General features: G+C 40.4%; 1 protein-coding gene across 1 annotated transcript in view; it reads right to left on the bottom strand.

Annotated features, from left to right (window-relative positions):
• LOC117288440 overlaps window positions 1-27,936 on the bottom strand; it is a 64,200-nt gene that overhangs the window by 25,677 nt on the left and 10,587 nt on the right. Inside the window, exons 4-37 of the mRNA XM_033769302.1 lie at window positions 26,661-27,089; window positions 26,000-26,422; window positions 24,608-25,048; window positions 23,922-24,353; window positions 22,793-23,212; window positions 21,803-22,237; window positions 20,207-20,638; window positions 19,032-19,457; window positions 18,158-18,577; window positions 17,865-17,872; window positions 17,345-17,401; window positions 17,026-17,076; window positions 16,400-16,453; window positions 15,080-15,157; window positions 14,164-14,241; window positions 13,746-13,790; window positions 12,925-12,978; window positions 12,302-12,355; window positions 11,474-11,527; window positions 11,004-11,057; window positions 10,005-10,103; window positions 9,614-9,667; window positions 8,770-8,814; window positions 7,525-7,578; window positions 6,746-6,844; window positions 6,299-6,343; window positions 5,660-5,713; window positions 5,075-5,173; window positions 4,334-4,387; window positions 3,749-3,802; window positions 3,094-3,147; window positions 1,835-1,888; window positions 1,204-1,248; window positions 764-817 (exon numbers count right to left, since the gene is read on the bottom strand). Of these exons, the coding sequence (XP_033625193.1) occupies window positions 764-817; window positions 1,204-1,248; window positions 1,835-1,888; window positions 3,094-3,147; window positions 3,749-3,802; window positions 4,334-4,387; window positions 5,075-5,173; window positions 5,660-5,713; window positions 6,299-6,343; window positions 6,746-6,844; window positions 7,525-7,578; window positions 8,770-8,814; window positions 9,614-9,667; window positions 10,005-10,103; window positions 11,004-11,057; window positions 11,474-11,527; window positions 12,302-12,355; window positions 12,925-12,978; window positions 13,746-13,790; window positions 14,164-14,241; window positions 15,080-15,157; window positions 16,400-16,453; window positions 17,026-17,076; window positions 17,345-17,401; window positions 17,865-17,872; window positions 18,158-18,577; window positions 19,032-19,457; window positions 20,207-20,638; window positions 21,803-22,237; window positions 22,793-23,212; window positions 23,922-24,353; window positions 24,608-25,048; window positions 26,000-26,422; window positions 26,661-27,089 (5,309 nt within the window). The remainder of the gene's footprint in view (window positions 1-763; window positions 818-1,203; window positions 1,249-1,834; window positions 1,889-3,093; window positions 3,148-3,748; window positions 3,803-4,333; window positions 4,388-5,074; window positions 5,174-5,659; window positions 5,714-6,298; window positions 6,344-6,745; window positions 6,845-7,524; window positions 7,579-8,769; window positions 8,815-9,613; window positions 9,668-10,004; window positions 10,104-11,003; window positions 11,058-11,473; window positions 11,528-12,301; window positions 12,356-12,924; window positions 12,979-13,745; window positions 13,791-14,163; window positions 14,242-15,079; window positions 15,158-16,399; window positions 16,454-17,025; window positions 17,077-17,344; window positions 17,402-17,864; window positions 17,873-18,157; window positions 18,578-19,031; window positions 19,458-20,206; window positions 20,639-21,802; window positions 22,238-22,792; window positions 23,213-23,921; window positions 24,354-24,607; window positions 25,049-25,999; window positions 26,423-26,660; window positions 27,090-27,936) is intronic.

Genomic DNA, 27,936 nt, shown 5'->3' with positions numbered 1-27,936 from the left:
AGTGCAACTCACTCAGGAGGGGGTTTTAGAAAATCTTTTGTTTGGGCTATTTTTAATTGAAAAAGGGGCTCTACTAAAAAAAGAACTCGAACAGCGGTGACGTTTTTGAAGTTTTGCATGGATGATACGAGCAAGGATTAATCATTAGAACCCCTACATACTGCCGAGTGCGTTCGCCGACATGAATTTATTAAGTAAGCGGCATGTTTTTGAAATTGAGAAGGATTGTCAGTGACTAAACCGTTGGTGGTTTTGAGCCACGCGCGTGATTTAAGCCCTCTATTGTCTGCTTGGGTAAACCAGTCCGTTGAATAGACTGGTGGCACTCTACGAGCACCATGCAATTATCACCTCTATTGTATTGATCATGGGGTTTAAGGGCTTCATGTCATTTCTCTTACGAAGGTAAGCTTTTTTTACACACTTATTCCAGGCCCTCGCTACAAACGTCTGAAAACAATACATTTTGTCTCCAAGGGACCGCAAAATTACCTCGTTATAACCGTGTTCTCGCTACTTCCGTGCTCATATAATCCATATTTTAATGCATTGAAACACGCACCGGGCAGTTCGGGACCGGCAAAAAACCTCGTAATAACCGGAACCTCGTTACATGCGAGCTCGTAATAACGGGAGTCGACTGTATACATGTAGCAAAGGTATTTCGTCAAAAAATTCCAATGTCAAAACGTATTGCTGAAGTGTTGGTTTAAAACAAAATTATTTATAAAGTATTAACAACTTCATTTAGTTCCAAACTTACAGCAGGTCCTGGCTTTCCGTCGTTTCCAGCACGTCCATCAGATCCGGGCAAACCCTGTATTCACAAAACATCAAGGATAAATTTTAAAAATAGTCTGTTCTCAAGTTTAAAACTTACCAAGGGACAAAATCTTTGTACTATCCCTATGTAAAATACAGCCTGGGGGTGAAAAATGTCCACTTTGACAACGGGGGAAAAGGGAAAAAGAAGAGGCCAAGTGGAAGATGTTGATTTAAGACAGGGAGTTTAAAAGCAACGATGGTAACAAATTTGCTAATTACTCTTGCAAAATCATTATACTATCCCTTTGTCAAATCCAGCCTAAAGGTGAAAAATCGCCACTTTGACAACGGGGGGGGAAAGGGAAAATTAAGAAGACAAGTGGAAGATGTCGATTTTAGACAGGGAGTTTAAAAAAGCAAAAGAAAAATTCTACTTACTCTTGCTCCTGGGACTCCGGCATCTCCTACGCGTCCTGGGGAACCCTAGACATTAAAAAACAAGAAATAATACATATCAAAACACGATCATACATTTTTTTCTTAAAAACTGGTCTTTAACACACAATTTGGGGGCATTGATGCTTTTTTTTTCTTTATTATTCATAATTTCTGAGTTTGCTTTCTTTCTTCTACTCTCTCTATTATTGTGTCAATACAGATTATATTGCAATACAATAACTCTTTCTCACTTAAAAATGTTCCATGAATTTGGATTTGAGACCTCAGAAATTTATTTTAAGGTCCCAAAATCAAGCATCTGAAAGCACACAACTTGTGCGACAAGGGTGTTTTTCTTCCATTATTCTCTCACAACATCGACAACTAATCGAGTCAAAATTTTCACAGGTTTGTTATTATATGCATTAGTTGAGATACACCAAGTAAAAATACTGGTCTTTGACAGTTACCAAAGGTGTCCGGTGTTTTAAACGACCTCATCGCACTGAGCAGACGATCTCTGGGTTAATATGCTGTATAGTTAGTGAGTGAAATTGTGCATTGGACATACAAGTCGTCTTTTAAATGCAAACTAGAGTGATTGTGACATGAGCAATCTCAAGAGACTTACAGCATCTCCCTTCTCTCCTGGGGCACCAATAGCTCCTTGGGCTCCGGAATTTCCCTGGTGAAAACAAAAACAACAAAATTAACATCTCTCACTAAATACAATGTACACAATACTTGTAATAATAATAATAACCCGTTTTTAAATAGCGCTTTTCACACCCGGAGGGCGTCCCAAAGCGCTTCACATTATTACCCCTGGTCACTGGGCCTTAAATCACTCCTTAAACCCATCTCAGCTCCCTGGTGGGGAGTATACAGCCTTGTGCAACATTAATATGCGCTTCTCGGCTAAATCAATCACAAGAACCATCTCTGCCCTCACAGGTACCCATTTACCCCTGGGTGGAGAGAAGCAATTGTAGTTAAGTGTCTTGCTCAGGGACACAAGTGTCACGACCGGTCAAAAATGATCTTGAGGGGGACAGCACATCAGAGGGTGTAGGATATTTGGGGCACAATGCATAAGATATATAGCTTCTTTAAAAGAAACAGCAAAAATGCAATCAAATTTATGTTTAATTATTAATTACTGTGCAAACAGTTCCAACAGGTTCATTAGGCATTGGGAGATAAGAAATCTAGCGTCTTTAAAAGAAACAGCAAAAATGCAATCAAACTTATGTTTATTAATTCATGCGCAAACAATTCCAACAGGTGCGTTGTGCATTGGGAGAATGAACAGAGACCACTGCCTCATGCTATGATTGAGCAAATGTGCCCCGCTTTTATAGAAAACAGTTGCTCCGGAAAGGATATTGAGACAGGGTAAAAGGGAAAATTAGAAAGTGTTTTGTTTTTAACCAGTGTCTTGGTTTCTTCACTAGCTTCCCAAACTGATAAATGACTCCACAAAGACTAAAATCTCGTCTCAAAACTAATCTTATGTCACAGGTTTTCAAGGGCTAATTTAGTTGTGTCCGTTTTCTTTCGCTTGCTTTTGGTTTTAATGCGCCTTGAACACCCAGCAGGGTGCACATGTGCACATTGCGCAACATTCATGGCACCAGACTATTATTTCATCATTACATACATACATACATACATACAAAAATGTTTTAAATATTCAGCCATTTCATCAAGACCAGGTCGGTTTGTGATGAAACAGAGAATCAAATAAACCACGAGGCAAAATGCAAGAAATCCAGCCTCAGTTTGGTTACAATGAGTTGGAATAGAGAAAAATCAAGAAAGCCACGCCACGATAAAGGTCTATTATTATCTTCCATGCTGCAATCCTTGCTTCATCCACAAATGACTTACCTGTAGTCCAATTCCTCCAGCCATGCCTCGTTGTCCTGGTGCACCTACACCTCCCTAATAGAGAATCAATGAATGAAAAAGATTATCACAATATAATAATAATAATAATAATTTGGGGGGCTAATCGACGCGGCAACAACGTGTTCGAGAAGCAGGCATGCAATGGCGCATTCAGCTGCCAGCCACATCAACCCATTATGACCACGGAGCACAGCCAAGATCGAAAGTGTTTGATTTTTTTCCTGAGGGAGGAAAAACGGATAGTCTGGAAAACCCTTGTGGCACAGCAGAGAACCAACGCACAACTCAACTCACATATGGCCCCGACCGGGAATCGAACCGGGGTCACCTTGGTGAAAGGCGAGCGCTTTACGCACAAGTCAACCGTGCCACCCAAACCAACCGTGCCATTAGAAGTGCATTTTATACTAATGATTTGGGAGGCTAATCATCCTTACTTGCAGCTGAGACGCTAAATTGTGAACAACACTGTTACAATGTTCAAGCTGCTGGCACGCAAGGGCGCCTAAAGTAGAAAGCCACATCAGCTCATAAAAGAAAACCAGGAGGCCTAGCAAAAACCCTCTTGGCATAGGCGAGAAATGTGTATATGTGAGATTTCTAATGTTCAACATTTTTAAATTGTAGTACTTACACGTGCGCCCATTGGTCCACGAGCACCATTTGGTCCAGCTGGACCGTCGGGACCCTGAAGAGGACAAATAGAAGTGAGGAGGAAAATATAAATATATACGTGGTTTGCGGTATCACCATGTGTTAAATTGTTAAGCGCTCTCGAACAGGCTAGTCCTGGTGAGAGCGCAATAATAAGTTCAATAAATTATGTGTGTTTCTACTTGCCATGTAGAGTTTGTTCTTAGAGAACTGTCTTGATTTGTTCTACTACCGCGGAGTAGATTGTTCGAGCGTTCGGGAGACTTCTCAGTTCTGAAAAGAACTGTCCTGCTTGTTAACTATTACCTCAGCGGATGGTATAGAAATAGGCTGGGACTACTACTTTAGCTTATAGGATCGTAATTAACTGTACTACCGAGGAGTCAATTCTTGAATTGGTCTCAATGTTTCGACTAGCTTGCTCTAGTTATCGTCAGGAGAATTTAATAAAAGGGTTGAAATTATTCCTCAGAATTATTATATTTTTAAGTAACAAAACAGACATATGGTAACAATCAAGAAAAAATAGCAGAAATAAAACAGTAATCAGAACAGAGAGACTCACATCAGAACCATCAGAACCGTCTTGTCCAACCTCTCCACGGACTCCAACAGCTCCCTGGAATCAAAGCAAACAGAAAGAATAACAGTGAGGGTGCGTTGTTTGTAAACAGCTTATTCAGCCTAGATACAATTGGCAGCGCACCGTATCGATACCTTGCTACCATCACTATAACCCCTGGTAGGGATGTACTGAAAAACAACACTGATTGGCTCCCAAAAATGACTATTTTGCGTGCATGCTTGTCAACAACTTTTGAGGACTTGTATGGCGCAATCGCATGTCAAAAATTTAAGTATTTTGACGTGAGTCCATTTCAAATGAATCTTGAGTTTCCGCAGTCACCCTAAACTGTATAGAGTTAGACATATCACAAGATCAAAGAAAAAAAAGAGGGGACAAGGTGGTCTTTGACTTGATCCCTCTTTTGCCGGTTACCAAACTTGAACAGGCGTGTAGAGTGGATCGGCCACAGGCCTACATGCAGTTAAAATGTGCCAGATTCTGGCAGTGCGCTGTATCGATACCTCTTGTCACCAAACTTTGGTAGAGGTGTACTGAAAAAACAATGCCGATTTGCTCCCAAAAGTGACAACTTGTGCTCTCTTGTTCAAACCTTTCAAGCGCTATGAACCAATATCATGAGCAAGCAAGGCATGCTAAGAAAAAAGGCACGCCTAGATCAATCACTCCCGGGAGTGAAAATGTTCTAAACCTTGTGAAAGAAAACAAAGTTTGACTTACTCTTGCGCCACGGGCACCATCGCTTCCGCGTGAACCCTGTAGTCCGGCGTACCCTTGAGCTCCGGCCTCACCAGCAACGCCAGCGGCACCACGGCTTCCCTGTGTTAAAAGCAACAACAGTCAATACTCAGCATAACAGAGTTTTACAAGTTCATGAGAACTGAATTACACGAGCCAAAAAGCAATACAAATCGGGTCAATAAAACTTTTGAAAGTCTCAATTCTTATTTGAATTATAATAATAATATAATAATATCAAAGTCTTATATAGCGCACGTATCTACCAAACAGGTACTCAAGGCGCTGAGTATATACAAACTTTCAGAAAGATAGGTTATTGAAGTGATGAATTCTGAGACCCAATTATTTAGCACCTTGTAAGGGTTAACAAGGTGCTACGGTGCATTAAGCAGCCACAGACAGGAACACCGGGGCGGACCCCTTCTCTTTTCGATAAGTGCACTGGGTTCTTTTTTACATGCATTACGTAACACATGGGGCCAACGGCTTTACGTCCCATCCGAAGGACGAAGCAATGGTTAAGTGTCTTGCTTAAGGACACAAGTATCAAAAAGAGATACTTACAGCTGATCCTCGGGCTCCAGTCATACCTGCACCACCGGGTGCACCAGCGGCTCCCTGTAGGTTAAAAAGAAAAAACAGAGAGTCAAGACTTTGTCTTACAAGAGAGTTGATATTAATAAGGTAATTGTACGGAACTTTTTAAGTAGAGCGTCTCTATTACAACCCTCAGGTCTTGATAATTTCTGATGCTATATCAACACCTTATGAGGTAACCAATATTAGTGCATTCACATTAACAATCTGTACCCATTTTTAAAATCTCACTCCTTGGTGAAGAGTAGCAATTAAAGTCAATCGCCTTGGTTATATGAACTAGATATCAATTGGCCTAAGTCAATGATCAAGACTGTTATTTATTCCAATACTATTTGTTTTAATGCAAGTTGCCAGACACTAAAAGGCGTGAAGGCCACTTTAAGGTGCGGGCTACATTTTCTTTTCCATTAATCATTGTCACCTACTCCTAGGCTGAAACAGGGTTCCCCCTTTACAGTCCATAAGGATGTAGGTATGGGTACCATCCATCAGAAGCCTGGTTGGTAGAGCAGAAGGCACTACCTCCCCAACTTTACGAAGCATTCATGGTGAATCAAACAAGCTTAAATAACCATCTGGGTATGAGTAATAGATGACACTCACCATGTCACCAGCTGATCCAGTCTCTCCATCCTTGCCGGCGAATCCCTAAAACATCAGGAGGAAACAAGGAATTCAATCAATTTAAGATAATAGGTCAAATCTGTGTTTTGTTGAAAGGGTTGATAATGACCAGCTGGAGCTATTGAAGACAGGCTTGCTTCGCTGGACGCAATTCATAGCTATGAGTGGTAGACATGTGTGTACATGTGCGTATACACACCACCAAAACGCGAACAAAACATTTTAACAAAATATTTTGACAATTTTGCAAACTTCAACAACTCGCAAAGGAAACAAGTGGCAGATTGTCTAGAATTGTGAAACCGTCTCGCCTTTTCACAAAAGGGTATTTATGAATGGGAATAAAAGAGTAGTGACTCGTTCTTAAACGGTCGTTTAAGAACTCATCATTACCCTTTTATTCCCTTATTTTTAAGCGAAACTTACAGCTGGACCAGTCTGACCTGGAGCACCATCTGCACCGCTCTCACCACGGAGACCCGCGATTCCTTGCAGACCACTCTCACCCTGTTCTCCTGCTACACCCTGGTGGTGACAAAAATTGACAAAAATCAGAAAGTGTGGATCACACAAACACATATAATAAATATACTGTGGATTCAAATGGTAATACCTACAAAACTTGAATGTGGTATAAACCACCTGTAAGCTTATTTAATTAAAAAACAGCCGAGGTAAAAACAACCGGAGAAGTTTGCCTGTGAAGTTCCCACTGTGTGATACTGCCGTCGATTTCACAAAACTCTTCCTAACTTAAGACTAATCTTAGGACTACGAACGAGTCCCAACCCTGCACTGTAGCATGTAGACCTTAAGATTAATCCTAAGTTAGGACTCGTCCTAACTCAAGATAAGACGAGTCCTAACTCTTTGTGAAATCGACCCCGGGATGTTTTAAAATTTTAAACTGCTTGAGATACATCTATATGTAAAAGTTACCACAAATTTATTGAAATATTGTTATATACTACCAAAAATAATAGTGGCTTCTTAAATAGCGCTTGTATCCGTCACTCAGTGACGCTCCAGGCACTTCAACCTCCAGTATTTTCATGTAAGGTACTATGGATGCGGAGCTACGTTTTTGAAGTACATAAATAAGGCCAATTCCTTTGCATAGCACCATGTAATAGTTTACATTTTAGGTAAACAAACAAACAAACAAACAAACAAACAAACAAACAAAACATAGTTTTTTTATCTACCTTGTGACCTGGAGCACCAACAGCTCCCATGATTCCTGAGGCTCCGACTGGTCCCTTCATTTAAGAAAGAAAGATAAACAAGTTTTTAGTTTTCGTTATAAGGAACTATATTGGCATCAATCCACATCTCAATCATTTGTTTCCATAGAGTTATATATAAGAACTAGAGGGCGCACTGGCCTATATACATGTACGCGCCCCGGCATGCACACAGGCGGCCATTTTCTAGGTTGACAAAACAGCCATCGCAAAGCGTGTGTTTGTGCGGCCATTTTGTAAGTTGAACAAACAGCATCGCGTGAGCGTTCAATACCAAAAAAACTCGAACGGCTTTTGATATTCAACGCTCGTGCAGAATGACGCGCTTGTCATCTTGCGGTCCCGTGCAGATGTGCAAGCAGCATCACCAGTGCGCCCGCTACTAATTATATATATCTGTATGTTTGTTTCTAATTAACCAATTTGCAAATTTGTTGTATTGTTGGTACACTATAAGTTATCATACAAGCGCGAGTGGAGTACGGAAACAAACACCGCTTCTGCGTCCCATATCCAATGAGGCCGAAGGCCCGAGTTGGATATGGGACGCAGACACACTATATTTTCTGTATTTCCACGAGAGTGTGTGATAACACATTTATCTTCATGCAAACTTGGCGCATGACATACATGTAGAACACACAAGACACAGGTAGTGATATTAGCCGTGCAATATAGGTTTTTATCACCACTCCATTCTGCAAATCTGATTGGTGGATTAGCGCATACTTGAAGATAAAAATGAGATCATCAACTTGTTGTCCCTTGTCTTTGTCTTTGTTAGTCTTATACGCAGTGTTAGTCTGTCAATAGGTTAGGGTACTAAAGCAAAGGCTTCATCAAACCCTAATTTTTGCCTTTCTAATTTGTTAATAATGTTGGCTACTGTTTATAACTGTCACTGTTAATGTTATAAAAACATCAAATATGTATTTTATCATCATGTGAAGCCAATACTGAAATACAAGTTTTATTGAATTGAACTGAAGGAGGACATTTTAACCAGTATATTTTCACCCCTTTGTGCACACTTTTGGGAAAGGAAACAATCATATTTGGATTCAGCAGGTTCATATTGATAAGAATCTCCAAAAATAATGTAACATGCAAGATGTTCTCTTGAAAGGCATTTTCTAGCCCCATTTTTTAGCCACATTCGGGGGTTGATCATGGCCTAACATGGTTAAACACTTATTGTATACTTACAGCGTTTCCGATCTCACCATCGTTACCATCTTGGCCTCTGGTTCCCTGTAAAATTAAAATAAAACATGCATGTTACTGAGTCAATTTGTATCATTATTTGTGCTTATAAAAACAAATACACAAACAATTAACCGATTTCCAGAGTAAGTGGCAAATATCAAAAATATTTAAGAGACTTAATTTAATGAACCAATGTGTGGTTAGCACTGTATACTCAGTGCTTTCCCATATATTTTGAAAGCAATCCACAGACATGTAGGTGGGATTTAAACCTACCACCTTCGCCATCCCAGAGTGGAATTCATACCACTAAACCCATGAAACCACTGACATTGTACAACAGCTAGAGGCAGTTCAAGTCCTATATACTCTGCATCAATTGTTCTAACTTAAGTTCTGTTCAGGAGTTCACTCGTTTGTTGTATAAGCCATTTCTTCAAAATTTAAAACTTTTGAATATGCCTCAACTTCATAATTCTTTTGTAAGTAGTTCTTGATATTATATCTTTGTTCAGTCGACATTCTTTATATGTATACAAGTGCATTGTGTAATAAGGAAATACATGTCAAACTGACTTGAATAGGTGTGAATTGAACAGATGTGAAATTTACATCAAGGATATTAAGACAATAATTAGTGCTTCACCCAGACACCAATTTATGAACCCATCCTAAGTTAGGACGGGTTACTCATCCGAACTCGAGTTAGAGTTAATCCTAGCGTTTCGTGAAATCGGCTGCAGGACCCTTAACCTTTTAGTTGACCTATATTTGAATGGTGATTTTCTTCAGTAATATTATTTCATAGAATGATTTGTAAAAAGGGGGAAAAAAATCAACTTACAGCAACACCACGGGATCCACGCTCTCCCCTCTCTCCTTGAATTCCACGCTCTCCCTAGTCAAAAGAAAAATTATACCAAAATTAAACTGGTCATCAAAAATATTGTCCTGTTTCAACAGAAAGTGAGTGTGCACATGCATAATCATAAATAATACACAACTAAGGCATTTGTTCTTTCCTGAAGAAGGCATGCATTTGTGTGTAATATTGTCTAAAATCGCTCATTATAACAATACAAGGCATTTATTCAGCGCATAATGTAGAAGCCTTTATGCGAAACAAAACAAATAAAACAATGAAACTCAATATTGAAGCAGATGCTTCTTAAAAACCACATCCATCGATGTTCAAAAGGAGCAAGTGAGTGTCTAGAGTTTTGATATTCTCTTACCCTGGCTCCAGAGGCTCCGGCAGATCCTTGGGCACCATTTTCTCCGCTCTCTCCAAGAGCACCGGTATCACCACGGACTCCCTTCTTGCCACGTCCACCCTAAACACAAAGATTGGAGTGTGAAAACACCGACAGCATGAATGTCAAATGGACAGTTTGTATTTAGGCATTGAAATTACCAACTACATCAACCCTTGAAACTATTTGGTTCAGTTTTTCTTACTTCTACATGTAGTTCGTGGACTTATCTACAATTGTTTTAAAGACCTGAATTTCACAGAAATCATGGGTTTTTTTCTCCCAGTTGTTCTATGCCAACACGTGTAATAAAATAGACCTTTCCATTTTTATAAACAAATAGCACTGGTTTGCGTGGACAGCCGAATGTTAGCAAAACATTTAGTTCAAACTTGTCTGCAAACTGTCAAGTAAACAAAATACCTCCAATGATTGGTTGCTTTGTTTCCAACAAATTCAACGCTATTTGTTTATAATTGTGTAACATCGTTACGAACTGTAGCTATCAACATGCATTTTTGGTATTACAGTTATCACTTTACATAGTTTTCGAACAGCGGTTGGCAAAGACTTGGGCTGTGACTTTGCAAAAGAAATGTCTGTAGACAGACCTTTTTTTTGTTGATAAACAAACCACCTTGGTTAGCATGGTTGGCCGAATGTTAGTAAAACACTAGATCGTAAAAAACAGATTTTTTAACAAAATTGAACATTTTCTGAAAACATTTAATCAAACAAAATACCTCTCATAATTAGTTGTTTTGTTTTAAACAAAATCAACAAATTTTGTTATATCGTTAACAGAAATAGCGATCTTTTCTTAATTTGCACTTATGGCTTTCCATAGTTTTCCAATCTGGGTTGGCAAAAACTCGGGCTGTGACGTTGCATAGAGGCTGGAGCTATAAACAACCTGGCTTCTTTTTGGCCATGAATATCTACATTGGTTGATTACTATTGTATACAAGAAACTAGACTTACTCTCCATCCTTTGTGTCCCTGAGCTCCACGTCTTCCTGGGAATCCACTTGCACCCTGAGAAAGAAAACAAAACATATAAAATTAATCGCGGTAAATTTACAACTATCTTCTATCAAATTATCAACAGAGTGCTGCATTTTTTTTTTTACCTCAGATCCTATGCTCCGTTTTTGTTTTGTTTATCAACTTTTCAGTTCTATAATCAAAATATGTTTCTCATTAAAAGAGGTTCTGTGTCAATATTCAAAACTTAGTTTGTTTGAAAAGCTGCCTCCTGATTACAATCTTAGCTTTGCTCTTCAGCTTTGCTGTAACAATTTGAAATTTGAAATTCAGTCTTAGTTAGAACTTCCTTTCAAAAACACTTTAATTGTGAAAAAGTAACAGCAAATGGGTTTGTTATGCATTAACTCTTGAGCTGAATCTATTCTGTCTCTAAAGATTATATGGCAATGAGTTCTTCAACTTACCTGGCGTCCGGCTGCTCCAGCACGACCAACGGCACCAGTGGAACCATCGCTGCCCTAAAACAAAACATTAATAATACTGGCTTTATTCTTCACTCTATATACACTAAATATTTAATACAAACATTTATTTTTTTCTTTGTTGGTCATCCCTCTGAAATTTTGTAGGAACTTGGTCTCCTTTGAGACCAAGTTCTGTATCCAAATACGTAGGATGCATTGAACCCATCCTAAGTTAGGACGGGCGACTCGTCCTTACCGAGGCAGGATTGATCCTAGCGTTTTGTGATCGCCTGCAGGCTAATTTCCGTCCTAACTTCTCGTAGAAATTACTAAGCAGGACAGTTCTTTTTCAGAACAAAAGAACCCCACCCCCATTCCCGTCCGGGCTCGGAAATCTACTTTGCAGTTGTAGAATAACATCAAGACAAGTTCTTGCAAGAACATTCTACACAGTCAGCTAGATATAACCACCCAAACAAATCAACAGATTTTGATTTAGTCAAATGTTTGAATGTCAAAAGAGCAAGTTAACCTGTTGCACTTCTCTCACTGATGACCCCCAACCACCCACTTTTCCCGCCGAATTTTAGTCCTTTTTTGTTTAACTAGAGCAAGTTAACCCATTAGCCATTTTTGGAAAGGTATGGTGGACACTATAGTAGTGCACTGTTTGGTTTGGGTGTTTTCACACACATTTACCCAAACCTGAAGTGTCAAATCTCAGAATGGCTTGTCACACTTTTTCCCTGTAGATTTGTACACTTTTTCTCACTGACGCAACCCCACTATTCCTCACTCTACCTTGATGAGAAAGTTTAAACCACTAACCTCTCTGCCTTCATCACCATCTTCTCCTCTACGTCCTGGTGGGCCGGAAGATCCCTGAAAAAGAATCAAAATAGACGTGAGCATACAGCAGAACCAAAACCACAAACAAGTAACTGGTATTCTCTTCAACAAATAATTCACTTCCAACAAGTTTTTAACATTAAACTATGTTTAATACTATGTAACTATGTAATTTGTCAGGGAACTAAATGCACCAAATCTTTCCCATAAAATATGTAAACTGCACACATAACACCACTTTTTGTTCAGGGCTTTTAATGTAATGGCGCGACCCATACACATTTGAGCGTCTGTCTCAATTGCTTTTGCAAACCAACAGTGTCCGTACATGTGCATGAAAGTAATTTGCATAATTCATGGGAAAAGCTAATTTACTTTTGAAACATATTTTATTTAAATATTTGTTTTGAAACATCTGCTTATAAACAAAATAATTTGACTTGATGAGAAAGTGAGTTTACAGGGTAAAAAAATTACTCTTTCCATCAAAGTGCCTCTGACATAAGTATGTTGTATAGTGTGTCGCTTGAAAACTTCAGGATAAAGGACAATTGATCCTCCAAAGACAGAAAATGTTTGAAGTCTATTTTAGAAAGACTTACTGGTTGTCCAACTGATCCAGTTTCTCCCATCATGCCTGCCATTCCACGAACTCCCTGTTAAGGCAAAATATGACATGTATAAGAAGCTGCAATAATGTATTCAACACACGGAACATAAAAATCACACAAAATCACAAATGATGGTTTGGCCCCCATGATTTTTCAGCCACTCCGTTCAGGATAGTCTTAACCCCAAATACACCATAAAAATGCTGCCACCATCTTGGTCATGCTCCTTGTAATCAACAGACCGTATTGAATGCTAAAATTCATTGAGTATACAGTGCTAACACACATCGGTGTATGGGTAAAAACCAAAATTAATATTCTTTATCCCCGATGCAAATTTATTATCTATTATATCGTTGCGGTACCCGCTGCCAAAACATAGGATTCGAACTGCCTCTAGCTGCCGGGCAACCTCGGTAGTCTAGTTGGTAAGACACTGCTCTAGAATTGCAAGGGTCGTGGGTTCGAATCCCACCCGAGTAACGTGCCTGTGATATTTTTTTCACAGGACTCGGGAAAGTACTGAGTATACAGTGCTAACACACATCGGTGTATGGGTAAAAACCAAAATTAAAATTCATTGTGTCAAAAAGAAACCAGACTATTTCTCCTTTCAGCCTCGATTTGGTTTCATTGATTCGAATGGGAGAAAATCAAGATGGCCACACTAGTACATTTTCAAATCATACAGATTTGGTCAAACCACTCTCATGGTGAATCTTGTTTCTACATATCTGTCTTTCCCTTAGATTTCACTCTATGGACCAACTTCAGACATTTGAAAGATTTTTAATCTTGAAGGATCTACTCACACGTTGTCCAGATGGTCCTGGGGCGCCTGGTGGTCCTGGTGGTCCCTAAAGGAGCAGAAAATAAAACAAAATTATACCAACTCTGATCTCTAAACATTTTACGGATTATTCAACTATGATTTGTACCAACTTTCTTCTTATTATATGCAGCAAAATAAATTTGGTGCAAATAGTAATTTTTTGGTTGCTGTACATGTCTTCTTTATGGATTCTTTAAGAAAAGAACCGATCCAAAAAGAGTTGATCGCATTTTCTGAATATTTCTACTCTCGATTTGTACCTGGATTTTTGTTCAAGGAACTGTTAAAGGTAAAAATAATAAAACTGATGTTTTATGTCACCTGTTATTTTTTGGTTAATTGAATGTCCAATTCAAGTAGATTATTAGAGTTATTCAAATTGGGGAAACCAGCCTTACCTGAATGACTTGCTGAGGTGCATATCCCATGCTCTGTCCCTTGCTCTGGTACTGTTGTTGGTAGGTTGGGGCGAGGGCCTAGAAAGAGAACAAAATATGGAGATAAAACAATGAATTTGAAGATGAGGGTTTTTTTTTCCCCCTGAAGGGGGAATTTTATTCAAGTTACTTCAATGTACAAAGCTACACAAACTACTGGTAAAACCAACTACTTATAGAACGGTATGAAAACAGAATTGGCAGTATAGAAATATTGACTGCTTAATAATCGGCACAGGTAAAGTTATAGGCCCTCGGTGATGTCAATATCAAAGCGAATTATATACCAAATAATATATACTGAATGATATTAAAGATTCTTCTAATCAACAATCCTGACTATGGTGAAAGGTCGTCTGCGAAGAAAGGTCACAGTTCGCGCCTTGACACGGAACGTTATCGTCAGGCAGTAGCCTACACACGAGCAGCCTATTTGTGACTGTTCCGTTTTTTTGTTTAAGGGCAGGCACAGTCGATTGCTCAACTATGATGTCATATTCATAGAAAAAGGGGGGCCCAGCTATTTCAACGTCTCAATTTTAACCAATCAGATTTGAGGAATCTATATATGAGGTGTAACTACAATGATTACGATAAACGGTGTTTTGTTAATACTGGCACAGGAGTTGAGCAACGCTTTTGAAGGGGCACAGCAAGTTTTCCCTCTGGTAAATGTAAATGGAAAATTGTGTTGGAACCTTGCAGAGGGCACCGCAGCAAAAGCACAGGGCACCAGGGCAGTTGCTGTGAGCCATTTCGAGGCTTGCGGGCGTGTGCGCATGGTCAACAGGATCCGACTCAAGATGGTGAATGGACAAGTGAGAGTATTGGGCTCTGGATCATGCATATGCATGAGGTGTAGTCATTTAAAGTTTACCTCTCCAGGGGGTCCAGGCTGTCCAGGGGCTCCATCAACTCCGGGAAGTCCAGGTGCTCCTGTGTCTCCATCTGGACCCTGTGAAGCGAAGATGAAACCAGACAAAGCAAATCAAACACGGTTTGTATATAAATGCATTGGAATGAAAAGGTTACCTTTCAACAAAACGTCTTGCCTCTTTTTCTGATGGGGGACTCGGATTGGATACAGATTACGTCAAGTGCATCCAATTGGTTCACGTTCAAATTCTTAAGGACTGGGGGTATCAGAGATGCCAACATTTTGCTTCTCGCAGTTAGGGAGATTTAGCACTCTGTTTGTACATTAATGCATTTGAATGAAAAGGTTATATTCCAACAACATTTCTTGCCTCCCTTTTGATGGGGGACTTGGATGGAATACAGATAACCTCAAGTGCATCCAATTGTTTCACGTTCAAATCGAAAAGGACTGGGGGTAGTTGAGCTGCCAACATTTACATCTTGAAATCAGGGAGATTTTGTACAACAATCAGGGGTATATAGGATTCTGAGGCATTGCAAGGTGAGGTAACAATCTATATTTGTATATAGGATTTGAGGCATTGCATGCTGAGGTATCAATGTATATTTGGTTTGCGGTAACACCATGTGTGTATCTACTTGCCAGGTAGAGTTGTTCTTAGAGAACTGTCTTGCTTTATTCTACTGCCGCAGAGTAGAGGTTCGGGAGACTGTCTCGCGCTTTAACTATTACCAGGGCGGATGGTATAGAAAATAGACTGGACTACTACTTTAGCTTATAGGATCGTAATTAACTGTACTGCCGCGGAGTCAGTTCTGAATTGGTCTCAACGTTTCGACTAGCTTGCTCTAGTCATCGTCAGGAAACTGAAGAGGTAAGAGAAGAGCTGGCTTGTTCATAGGGGTTCAATGGATCCACTGCAGGTCAATCAATGCTCTGATTGGTTGTGTCAGGGAGATATTAAGAATTACATTCAACATAATAAGAAAAACGTTACACTAATCAGGGAGATTTTTCATCAGAACAGGGAAAGATGGGGGGTTTTTTTCAGGGAACTTTCTGCATAATTGGGGAGAATTGGCAGCTCTTCGGGGAGAAACAGAAATATTTTTTGCTAAGAAATGCATTTCCATTTAAAAAAAAACAAAAAAACAAACAAGCACCCTTGTTTACAGGTTTCCCCAGGTTTGTGAGCTACAGTGATTAGGTTCACTTTATGAGGCGCTCTTGGTTTTTCCATAACCAGAAATTATCAGAATAAATTGGTGCTTATAGCAGGGGATGGCAGATTGATGCTTACAAGTAGTGGTTACCTACCTTGAATCCAGCTGGTCCCATACGGCCTGGGTATCCCTTGGGGCCATTTGGACCCTGTAAAATGAAGTCAAGTTTGTGTTAGTCAGGCTGCAATTAATTTAGGCTTTAGATAATACATGTAAGCAACATTGGAGATTCAACACCAGGGGTGGATTTCACAAAGTGTTTTCACACAAGACTAGCCTTGTCTTGAGCTATGACGAGTTCCCCGTCCTAACTTAGGACTAGCCTAGACTTATCTTTGTGAAATTGACCCCAGAACCTATTTGCGACATCTCAAAGAGATGCAAACTTCACAAGGAGAACGGGTTTCTTTTAAAAATATCTCTGCTTCCTTTTTTTCACTCTTCCGTGTAGCCCGTATCTGGAGAGGCCTTTTATGCCTTGTGACAGGCGACTTCCAAGGCGACTTTTTCAATTTTAACAATTTCTTGCCTGGTGCATGTTTCCCTCCATCCTACAATAATAGACTGTTTCAAGAGGAATATCAATTCCAACCTTCAGAGATCCACTGAGTTATTTTCATCTGTAATATTTTTCTTCTTGTAGGTTTGATTGGGGGAAACTTGTTTAACAATAAAATAAAATAAATAGAAAAAATAGCTTAATCACTGATTTTTACTTACAGCAGGTCCAGCTGGCCCAAGGGGTCCGGGTGGTGAATAGGCGGCCATATCCTACATTGAAAAAAAAAAAAAAAGTTGTTGCTTTAGTTTCTTGTTCTATTTCAAACAATGACGAATCTGTGTGTATTCATAACATAATGATCACTGTGTTTTGGCGAGTAGGTATACACATTCAAACCAGGGACCTGTAACTAAAGTGGACAGTAGGGTCCACAGTTGGAAAAGTAAATTTCTGCATACTGTGATTCCAAAAAAACATTGGACAATGCAAGTGCTATGATTTCTTATGTTTTTAACAAAAGTAAGAAAACAAACTTACAGGCATCTCGGCAGGCTCACCCTGGGGGCCCTTATCTCCCCTGGGTCCTTTTTCGGGCTAATAAAAGAACACAATCAAGCAAAGGTTAATATTACATTAATTCCTCGCTCACGCCCCACCCCCTCCCACCCCCCACAATAAAAAAAGACATACACCAAAAACTAATCAAACAAAGATTGCATACTTAGAAATGGTATTGTATCTCCCTACATGTAAAACTAGATTAAACTTGTAGGTTCTTACTCAGTACTTCCATAACCCAGTAAAATTAATATTGGAGGTCTCCACCAAACAAGCTTGCTTAATAAGGAGACTTTTTTTAAGGTTAAATGACTAAAATGAATAAAATCATCAAATGAGTATACAATACCATAGTTTGTAGCATTTTGTAATGATTGAGTGGAAAATAAGCTGAACAGAACTAAACTGAAATGAACTCTATCGTACTGTTACTTTTGATACCAAGGTTCAGGAGATAGTTTAAACATTTCATCATTTCATTTCAACTCCCATTACCTACCTTAACAGCTGTGAGCATCCATTCAAATCAAGAGGGCACCGATGGAAAACAGGCAAGGAAGAGAAAACAAACAGTTGTGAGAAAAGGTACATTATTATATCAACCAAAATAAAATAGAAAAACACACATCATCAGATTAGCATGAACTTTACAAGATTACAGGATGTTATAGTTAGGATTAGCGATAGATGTTGATTTCTTTGCACATTGTGGTCACACAGGGGTTAAAGACAACTAAAGTATACAATTGCTTGTTCACACACGCCGCCGAGGTAGGCGTCATGACCTCTTACCCTTGACACAGTTTAGTTTTCTACATTTGGTCATTGCGCCCTCGCGGGCCCCGGACAGAGTGAAAGGTATAGAGGGAGTGTCCCCGCGTGACAGCTCGACACACATATATCCGCCTCCCTCCTCGCACGGTACGTCCTCTTTGTCGATGCGTGCAGCGAGATTATTGAAGGTCAATCGGGAGCCAGCTCTTAGATCCCGGCTTCCCATCTCTGGGGTCAGGCTCTGTCGGCTGACGACTCGGCGGGTTCCGCGTCCGGAGGGAGTGTTGGCGATGAAGGTCTCCAGCCTCCAGAGGTTTCTTCCGGTTGCGTCGCCGCTGTTAGGATTGGAGGTGACTGAGACGTCAAATTCCATCTCATTTTGTCCGTCCGATATGTCAAAGCTATCGGAACGTAGATCAGTGCTGTCAATAGTGATACCTGGATCAGAAGGAAATTCAATTTAAGAGAATCAATGATTGGAATTCAATAAGAATCCGCACTTATGCTAAAAATGGAACCTTAGTACCCGGATCTCAGACAAATGTACAAATGTTTTCTCGACTTACACTACTACTACAAGTGCCATATGGCGCGTTGATGATGGCGTGATCGCTTAAGCAGTGGAATGTTTGTTTGACATCCAAGTATTTTGAGCAAAATTGATGTAATTAGTACATGTGGTGTGCTATTGCTGAGTTTTGAAGAACCAAACGTTTTGGATAATGATTTTTTTAGACCAAAACTATTTGTTTGCTGAAAGAAAATAAGATGATGTACACTGTACTAACACAGGAGAGGGAGTTTCAAAAGCGAAACTATTAATTGTACTTTTCGGTTTACCTGTTCTTCCTCTTGATCGGTAATCATCAATTTATGAATGTATTGTACTCACCATCACACTTTTGACGGAAACATTTCTTTAGGACGGTACGATCCGGTACGGGTGACAACTCAAAGGGTGGTTCTGGTCTGGCACCCTGAGTCAGCTCGGCACACATATACCGTACATCACTGCAAGACAAGCCTTGCATGTTGAAGTTTGTGTCCACCATTCCGAAGTCAATGTTCTCCCCTGGGTAGGCGTCTTTGTTGACCTGATACTTGCTGAATGCTCCTCTCTGGGCGTTTAGACGGCGGCCCATACCGGTCTCGCTGTCACTTCCGAACAGGGTGAGGTCCCAAAGACCATCTCCATAAACACCACCACTGTCTGGGGTTGTTAATGCCTTCATGTTAAACATGACTCTATTGTAAGGATCGTTCTCCTTCAGGATGGAGTAATCATTGGTGATGACTTCCAAGCCATTCACTTTCACACCTGTAAATAAAAAGCCAAAATTACTCTCAATCTTGCCCGCTACAAATTTGATTTCTTTGCTCTTCGAGCTAAGCCCCAGCTTATCATGTTCCCGTCTTCGTGCACCATCCAGAAAAGCCCAACAATATTGCATTACCATACGTATGGCAGTTGAAGATGATATGTTATTGATAACTGGCATACCAAGATAAGGATATCAACGAAATAGGGAGACTGTCAACAAAACGGCTAGATAGCTCAGTTGCTAGAGTGCCTGTGCACTAATCCAGAGGTTGCTGGTTCAAATCCTGCTCCAGAAAACAGCTTTTTGTTCAACCCAATATTGATGCAAATTGAAACCTGGGGCCTTTCTCAACGCTCGGCTTGGGCTATGGCTCGGGCTCCGTGTGCTGATATCCGTGCAATACGCGCTGCTCCAAAATGCAGGTTAAATGCAAGCTGCATACACAGCACGCGGAGCCTAAGCCTGAGCCGGAGCCCAAGCCGAGCTTTGAGAAAGGCCCCTGGTATTTATCCTTTCAAAGTTTGTATCAAGTTTGTAAATGTGTTTTTTTATGAGCTAGGTCTGGGAGGGCGCATCTTTTTTGATGACAGTTTTTTTTACTTTTGCCCTTCCCTGGACGGCCTGTGCTTGTTTTATTGTTTTTCTTTTTTTTGTCCGAAAAATTGAAATAAAATAAATAAAATAATCAATGATAGTATTTTGAAAACCTATTTGAATAAAAACAAAAGTAAGGGCGTTTGTTAACCTTTGCGACAGTCTTGGTCTTTGCATCTTCTTATAACTTCTCCTCCATCAGCGGTCTGGAACTTAAAGTCCGGTCGCGCTCTCAGTCCCTTGGCAAACTCAACGCAGAGGTACTGGAACTCAGATTCACAGCCGAGGGCGGACAAATCAAACTCGGTATCCACCGATTCAAAGGAGAGGGTGTCTCCAGCGGTCAGGTCGCGGTTGGACTGGTCACGGCTAAGAATCTGGCGTCTAAGCCCCATCTGTTTGCCTTTACCATCGGGCCTGGTGGCACCGTATGTGGCAACTCTCCACAGAGTGTCACCATTGGCACTGCCTGCAGTTGCTCTTGAGTCGATGTTGATGCCGAGTCTGATGGGTGAGGCCTGGCCAGATACAACACTGTCGGACAGTACCTTCATGGTCCAATCCATGTCATCGATTATCACACCTGAAGAAAAACAAAATGGAAGTTGAACAAACTTCACTTGAAGACGATCAGAGCATACTGATCGAAACGTAGAGTTGAAACCAACGGTTCTTTTCAGAACCACCCCAACTCATTAGAGATAGTCATTACATGGTGTTACCGCAAACCTTTCTATATCGTATTTCCACCATGCAAAATTTCAAATCCTACTTAAACTTCACTTCAAGCTCACGCCTTTAATCAATTTAATCAATATTGTTAAATGAGCTATACAAGAACTTGTTATTTTTGTTGTTAATGTTCCAGTTCAAGATGTGTTGGACCAATAATCCATTTTTGAGTTAGATTTGTGAATTGTTAAAGTCACAAGATACTGCTGAAATTTGACTGCAGAGACAGTTGCTTATTCAAAAAGTTTAGGCAAGCTTTTGTATAGCAACCTACAGATGAGCAACCCTGGTACTATTGTGGCATACACATTAATTAACAACTTGAAAACTCTTTTTTGGTTTGAGGTTTTACTTTCTAACAAAATGAGATTATAGCAACAACTAAGACCAAGGATAACAATGCTGAAATCCTGCCACGTTTCATGGGTGCTGGTTAACGCACGATTAAATATTGCTATACCTGGGTTGATCTCACAAAGAGTTAGGACTAGTCCTAACTTAGGACTTGTCCTAGGAGATATTAAAAACTTAAGGCTAGTTCTAAGTTGGGACGAGTAACTCGTCCTAACTCGACATAAGACTGGTCTTAACTCTTTGTGAAATCCAGTTTACTGAGTTTACTGAGCAGTTTACTGAGCACCAATCTTAATGGATTTGGGTACTTTTTACAAAATGTCCATAGATTTACATTAAACTTACAGGGTTTGAAGATAATGATAGTGGAAAGCTTCCCTTCAAATATTACTTACTGAGGTGCTGCATTTTTTTTTTAAAATGAGTAAAACAACGTCATGAAAATACGTTTGTAAATGCTTAAAATAAATTTCGTCTCATGAGACCAAAATTATTTTTATGACATTGTTTTACTCATTTCCCAAAAACTACAGCACCTCAGCAAGTTATATTTTCAGGGAAGGTTTCTACTATCATTATCTTCAAACTGGGTAAGTTTAGTGTAAATCTGTGGACATTGTGTTTTTTGTCCTACAAAAAGTACATACACTCTTTAATTTACCTTTACACATGTCTTCAGGAATCTCCATACAGTCTTTGAGAACCTTCGCATTGGGGACAGGGGTCATCTCAAACTCCACTGCGGTTTCTGGGTTACGACTGAACTCCGTACACAGAAATTTCATCTTCCTGCAGTCCACGTCTGTCATATCGAACTCTGCGTCAATCGTCTGGAAGTTGATGGGCTCCCCTGGGGTCATCAGCTCACGGCTGCTGAAGTACTCAGACAGGACCTGGTCTTGTTGGTTGTAGCGAGGCCCCTGGCCGTTGGAACGCTGGCTACCGTACATGTTCAGGCGCCACATATTACGGCCGACGACGGGAGTGCTCGCGTCTGTCGTCTGTACGACTGTATCAAACCGTAAAGAGTTGCTGGATTTTCCCTCGTAGAGATCACCACCAAGGAGAGTTGAGTCAACACCAGATACATACACACCTGTTGAGACATACAAGCAATTTGAGAGGATATTAAGATTTGTTCCTCTTGTATTGGGTTTGAGGGAATTCAGTGGGGCCTGTAGGAGCTCTATTCCCCATCAAATGGCTGGACTGATCGGGTTTCAAGTCTGGGCATGGTGAAGCAGGTGTGGGGAGAAAGGGCAATAAAGGCTGGCAGGACAGTGTCAAAACTTTGATCAAGAACTGCCCTGATAACTGTCGTTACACAGAAAAGATCCGTACAAAAATTTTGAATAATTTAAGTTCACTTGTAGAAGCATCATATTCTTGACCTAAGTATGTGAACAAGTATCTTGCTACTTTTAATGTTAAAGTTTACAGTTTGAGATGAGCTAAACAGCCATGTAGCACTTTCTTGCACTGTTCATTAACTCCCGAAAAAAAGAAAAAAAATGATAATCAGGGTTCCAGTTCTTCATTCAGGAAATATGCTTTCCTTTCAGCCTCAGCATGGTTCTATTGATTTTGAATGAGGAATGGAGAACAAGATGGCCGCCACCATCCTAAATATCTATCAATAAACAATACAAACCTCCACATTCTGCAGTCTTGCAGCTGACGATGGAATCGCCAGGGCCAGATGTCCTGAATGCATACTGCGGACTTGGATAGTCTCCTTGGGTGAACTCCATACATAGATATTTGTACTCTCCGCAGCCGAGTTGTTCCATCGGGAAACTGGTACCGACATCGGTGAACTCGACTGGCCCTCCGACTGGCATACTTCTGGCCTGATTGTAGGAATCCAAGACCTGTGTACGCTCCGGTTGTCTCATGCCAGAACCGTCTGCGTTCCGACTGCCGAAAAGATTCATCTTCCACAGTCCAGAGCCCTGAAGTTCACGACTTTGTGGGGTGGTCCGTACGGTTGCATCGATAGTCACTGGGGTTGTCATTCCATACTGTCTCCTGCCAGCCTCGTATGACCAATCCATATCAGTAAGAGTTACACCTGGGTTTTAAATCAAAGAAGTGAACAGTCAGTTTAATAATGTGATGCTTTTGGTTCAAACACATATAATTCAGATACATGATTTTCAGCAGAAACAGGCTTCCCTCATATTTGAGTTAACTTTCCACTTTGTGTTTGAGGGAAAACATACTTTTCAGCTTGATGGGCTTGCGAAAACACTAAGTGAAAATCTATTTAGAGAGGGTTGTGTGGGTTCTGAAAAAGAAGCGGTGGTAGATAACTCAACGTTTTGATCAGTATCTTTTTAAATACTGATTAATCAGTATTGGTTTGACTTTTTCTAATCTTTCACTTTTTCTTTAAAGCATTGCACATTTACATGTATAATAAAAACTGTTTTTTATCAATCAAAAGGCCAGAATTCTGTGTATCCATCATGCGTTCTATCTAATGCATATGTGCGTCATTTGCAAAAATGAAAGTCGCGCAGCGCACATAAATCCACATCCATATTAGATACTGCGTTATCCGTAAAAACTATTCGTATTGCATGGCTTGCACTTTTTTTTTTAGCGCACACAATGCATTGCACAATGCATGACGGACGCATTGATTTCTGGCCTTATAAATGACAAAAAAAATCATTTTATTTATACATATTTTATAGGATATTTTAGCAAACTGAATTGATCTTCATATGTTTACAGATCCAGCATTAACATGGTGAGAGTGTGGAGATCAAGATTACCTTTGCATCTGTCACCGAGTTCAGTGCAAGACACCAGAGCTCTCTGGTTTGGAACAGCATCAAATGTGTAGTCAGGTTTAGCGTTACGATTCTTCCCCAGCTCAGCACACAGATACTTGACGTCCTTGCACTGGAGTCCAGTCATGTCAAAGTTCACCTGAGCATTCATGAAGGGTAGATCGGATTCCATCTGGAGGGTTTGATCCATCTGGGATTGGTCGAGGATCTGGGTTTGGTAGCCGAGTCGGCGACCCTGCCCATTAGCCCTGGCGCTTCCGTACAGGCCAACCGTCCAGAGGTTGCTGCCAGACACTTCAGTTGACCCTTCACCTGTGACCCCAGTAATGTCCATTTGCAGTGTGTTGTCCTTCTTTTCTTCGATAACTGGACCATCCCCTCGGATTGAAGTCTCCAAACCAGTAAAGACAGCACCTGCGATGACCAATCAGAAAAATTAAGGTTTATGGTTTATTTTCAAACATTAAATGTTTAAAAACATTAAAAGTACACAATTTTCTTTTCTTCAAAAAAATAGCTTTAAATAACAAAAATCGTTGATAACTTTTCCATCGCTATTGACTTCACTATCGCAGAGTGAGTTCTTAATTGGTTTCAACGATTCAACTATAGCCTGCTCTAGTTATCAGGAGCAAGTATTTTACGTAATACAAGATTGAGTAACTTACGTGCTGAACATTTCTGTTGCTTGCAAGACGTTAAGACGTTATCAATCATGGTGTCAGAGCGGCCAGACACTTCAAATCTGAAATCAGGCTCTGGCATGTCTCCTTTGGTGAACTCAGCACACACATAACCATAGTCGTTGCAGCCGATGGATCCGATGTCAAAGTCAACTTCCTGATTCCTGATGTTCATTGTAGAGCCGCCGTCAAGCATGGTTGATGCGCCGTCAGGGTTGAGAGCCTGGCTGACGTAGCCGAAACGATCCGTTGCACTGCCATCGGGACTCCTGCTTCCGTACATGCCCATACGCCACAGTCCGCTGCCGGACAAGTCACGGCTTCCGGATCTTGTTGACAGCTGGGCGTTGAAGTTTACAGGCGTTTGTCGACCAGGCATGGGATTTGTAGAAGAGTAATCCCACTCAAATCTATCCGCAATGACTCCTGCACAGAAACAAAATTCAAAACATTTTAGGATCAATACTTTAAGATCTTAAATGAAATCTATTTGCTAAACCAATTGCTTGGTGCACGCGTATCCTGGGTATCAGACAATATGTAATTTAGCAGTTGATTTGTTGTGCTTTCCTCTTCTTTGTACTATTTTGAGCAATTTCGGAAGCTATGCATTCTTGTACTTGAAAACAAACTTGAAGTGATGATGATGTAGTACGTTGTATCACTCTCTTAAAGCCATTGGACACTTTCGGTAAACAGTATTGTCCAAAGGTCCACACTTTGTGTATCACAACTGATAAAAAAAATAACAAACCTGTGAAAATTGAGGCTCAATTGGTCATCGGAGTTGGGAGAAAATAACGGGGAAAACCCAACCTTGTTTCCACACGTTTCGCCGTGTCATGACATGTGTTTAAAATAAATCCGTAATTCTCGACAACGAGAATTGATTTAATGTTTTCGCGAAAAGTAAAGCATTTCATGGAATAATTCAAGAGAAGTCTTTCACCATTACCTTCTGTAAACCCTGTAAGTTATTTGTTAATCTGTGAACTTTTTTTTTCTTTTCTGTGCCGAAAGTGTATAATGGCTCTAATAAAGTATTACAGTCAGTTGATGGCGGGTTTTGATGCCTGATGAAAGACTGTATGCCACAATCAAATGTGGGCAGTCAGCTATCATATGGTGCATTGTCTAGTATTCACCACAGTCACAAAACTTTAAGTAATAAACCACAATAGGGAGGCCACCAACATTTGGACTAGACGGCTTAGTTGCAGCGCTGGCACATAACTCAAAAAGTTATAGGTTCAAATCCTGCTCTAGTAAATGTATCTTTGTTTACCCAAAACTAATGACAAAAAGAAAACCCTGAGAGAATGCTTATTAGTTTATTAGAATAACAGTTATTATAACAAGTAGAAAGATTTGACAAACCTGAGCACTCTGCTGTCACACAGCTCGTAAGGACACTCTCGTCAGGCTGAGGTTGGAGTCTGAACTCTGGCTCGGGAGTTTCTCCCTTTGCCATCTTCAGACAGATATATTTGACATCTTCACAAGTGAGTCCCGTCATGTCGAAGTTGAAGTCAACATTCTCATAGTTCAGGCGGGTGCTCTGTGCAGGCAGGAAGTTCATATCGGCCTGTCGTTGGTTGAAAAGCTGTGCCGTCTCACCGAGCATCTTGCCAGAACCGTCTGCGTTGGTGCTTCCGTAAGCACTCATAGACCACAGGCCTTCTCCAACGATGCCAGTGCCACCACCGTTGGCACTGAATGAGACAGAGTAAGGGTTGACGGCGCGACCATCTGCGACTTCTCCACTGTTAAGTTGGGCACTGGTGCTGCTGATTGTAGTTCCTGTGGAAGTAATAAGTTGGTATGGTGCCTCGTTACTTTGGAGAAGAAAAAAAAAATCCTAGAAAACAGAGCACTGAAACATTGGAATGTATATGCTAAGGAAACTTTTTGATTTGTGGGAGTGAACATATTGAATGATGTCTCATTATTTTGAAAATGTTTTTTTTTTTCTTAAAAAAAGACAAAGCAGTGGACGATGGAATTCAAATGTTGAAGAAACTTTACAATTTGTACAAACCTGCTTTGCACTGCTGCTCATTACAAAGAGTCATCGTGTCGCCGGTGGGAAGAGACTTGAACGAGAAGTCGGGATTAGTATCAGGTCCCTTGGAGAAGTCGTAACAGAGGTAGTTGAATCCGTTGCATCCAACAGACAGCCAGTCAAACTCGGCTTTAGCCCCAGTGAAGCTCATTTCCCTGGATCCTCCTGGGGTGAGAGGTTGTGCCTGGTGGGATGAGCTCAGAGTCTGACTCTGGTAGTCAAATTTCTCACCTCTGCCGTCAGCTTTTTTACTACCGAAGATACCCAGCCGCCACAGACCACTACCAGAGATGTCTCTGCTACCATCTGTAAACGTTGCTGTTGCATCAATGGTGACATCTGATGATTGTCCGACGACCAGATTGTTGGTTCTACCAGAGGCCCTCAGTCCTCGGATCGTAACTCCTGTGGAAATGATGATCTATGTTACATCTCTATTGACCTAATTCACTTGACGTCATCATCAGAGTAATCTGGGATGCGTCATTTTGGTGGTCAATGTCATTGTGTGTTATTCAGTGAAGCGCGCGATTTAGGCGACGCTGCGTTTGAACGTAAACCTATTGACCACCAAAATGGTGAGCGTGGAACAGTCGCCGTGTGTGACATGCGTGCAAGAGGTCAATAGTTTAAGTACGTGTCAAACATAAACACGTAAGGTCTTTGGTGATCCTGATTAAATTGATGATCAAAACTGATGATGATTTCTGATTGATTTCATGAGTTGAGACAAGTGCATTCATGTTCTGATGTTAGTGAAGTGAAAACAATAAAAACATCACACTGAAACAAGGCTGATCCCACAGAATGTCACTTCGAGTGAAAATGAAATGAAACCGATATGAATGACATACTACAGGTGATTCAATGGCAAAATACAGTGAAAAATACAGTGAAAAACATGGTGTACAATTGATTACAAATCAAATTTTAACCTTTTCCTCTAACAGATTTATTTGTCAGCATAAGCCTTTCCTAGATGGTTGGGTCTAAACTCACCAATCTGTTTTGAAGAAGGTCAGAGGTCAATTTGAGGTCAAGAGGTCTACATGAATCAGGCAATGGTTTCGATGTTCAGGAACGTGTGAATAAGTCCAGCTATTGCAGGGCAAATTGACATCATCATTACAAACGGCTGGGATTTAGTTTTCACAATAAGAGAAATGCTCACTTTTTTTTCACACAAAGATAAGCGACTTTTACTGGTGCAATGGTTTAATCTAAATCGTTATAAATTAACAATTTTTTAAAT

Source organism: Asterias rubens, chromosome 3 (genome assembly GCF_902459465.1).
Source record: "Asterias rubens chromosome 3, eAstRub1.3, whole genome shotgun sequence".
Lineage (NCBI taxonomy): Eukaryota > Metazoa > Echinodermata > Asteroidea > Forcipulatida > Asteriidae > Asterias > Asterias rubens.
The sequence above is the reverse complement of the archived record's forward strand: the minus strand, read 5'-3'. Positions and strand labels throughout refer to the sequence as shown.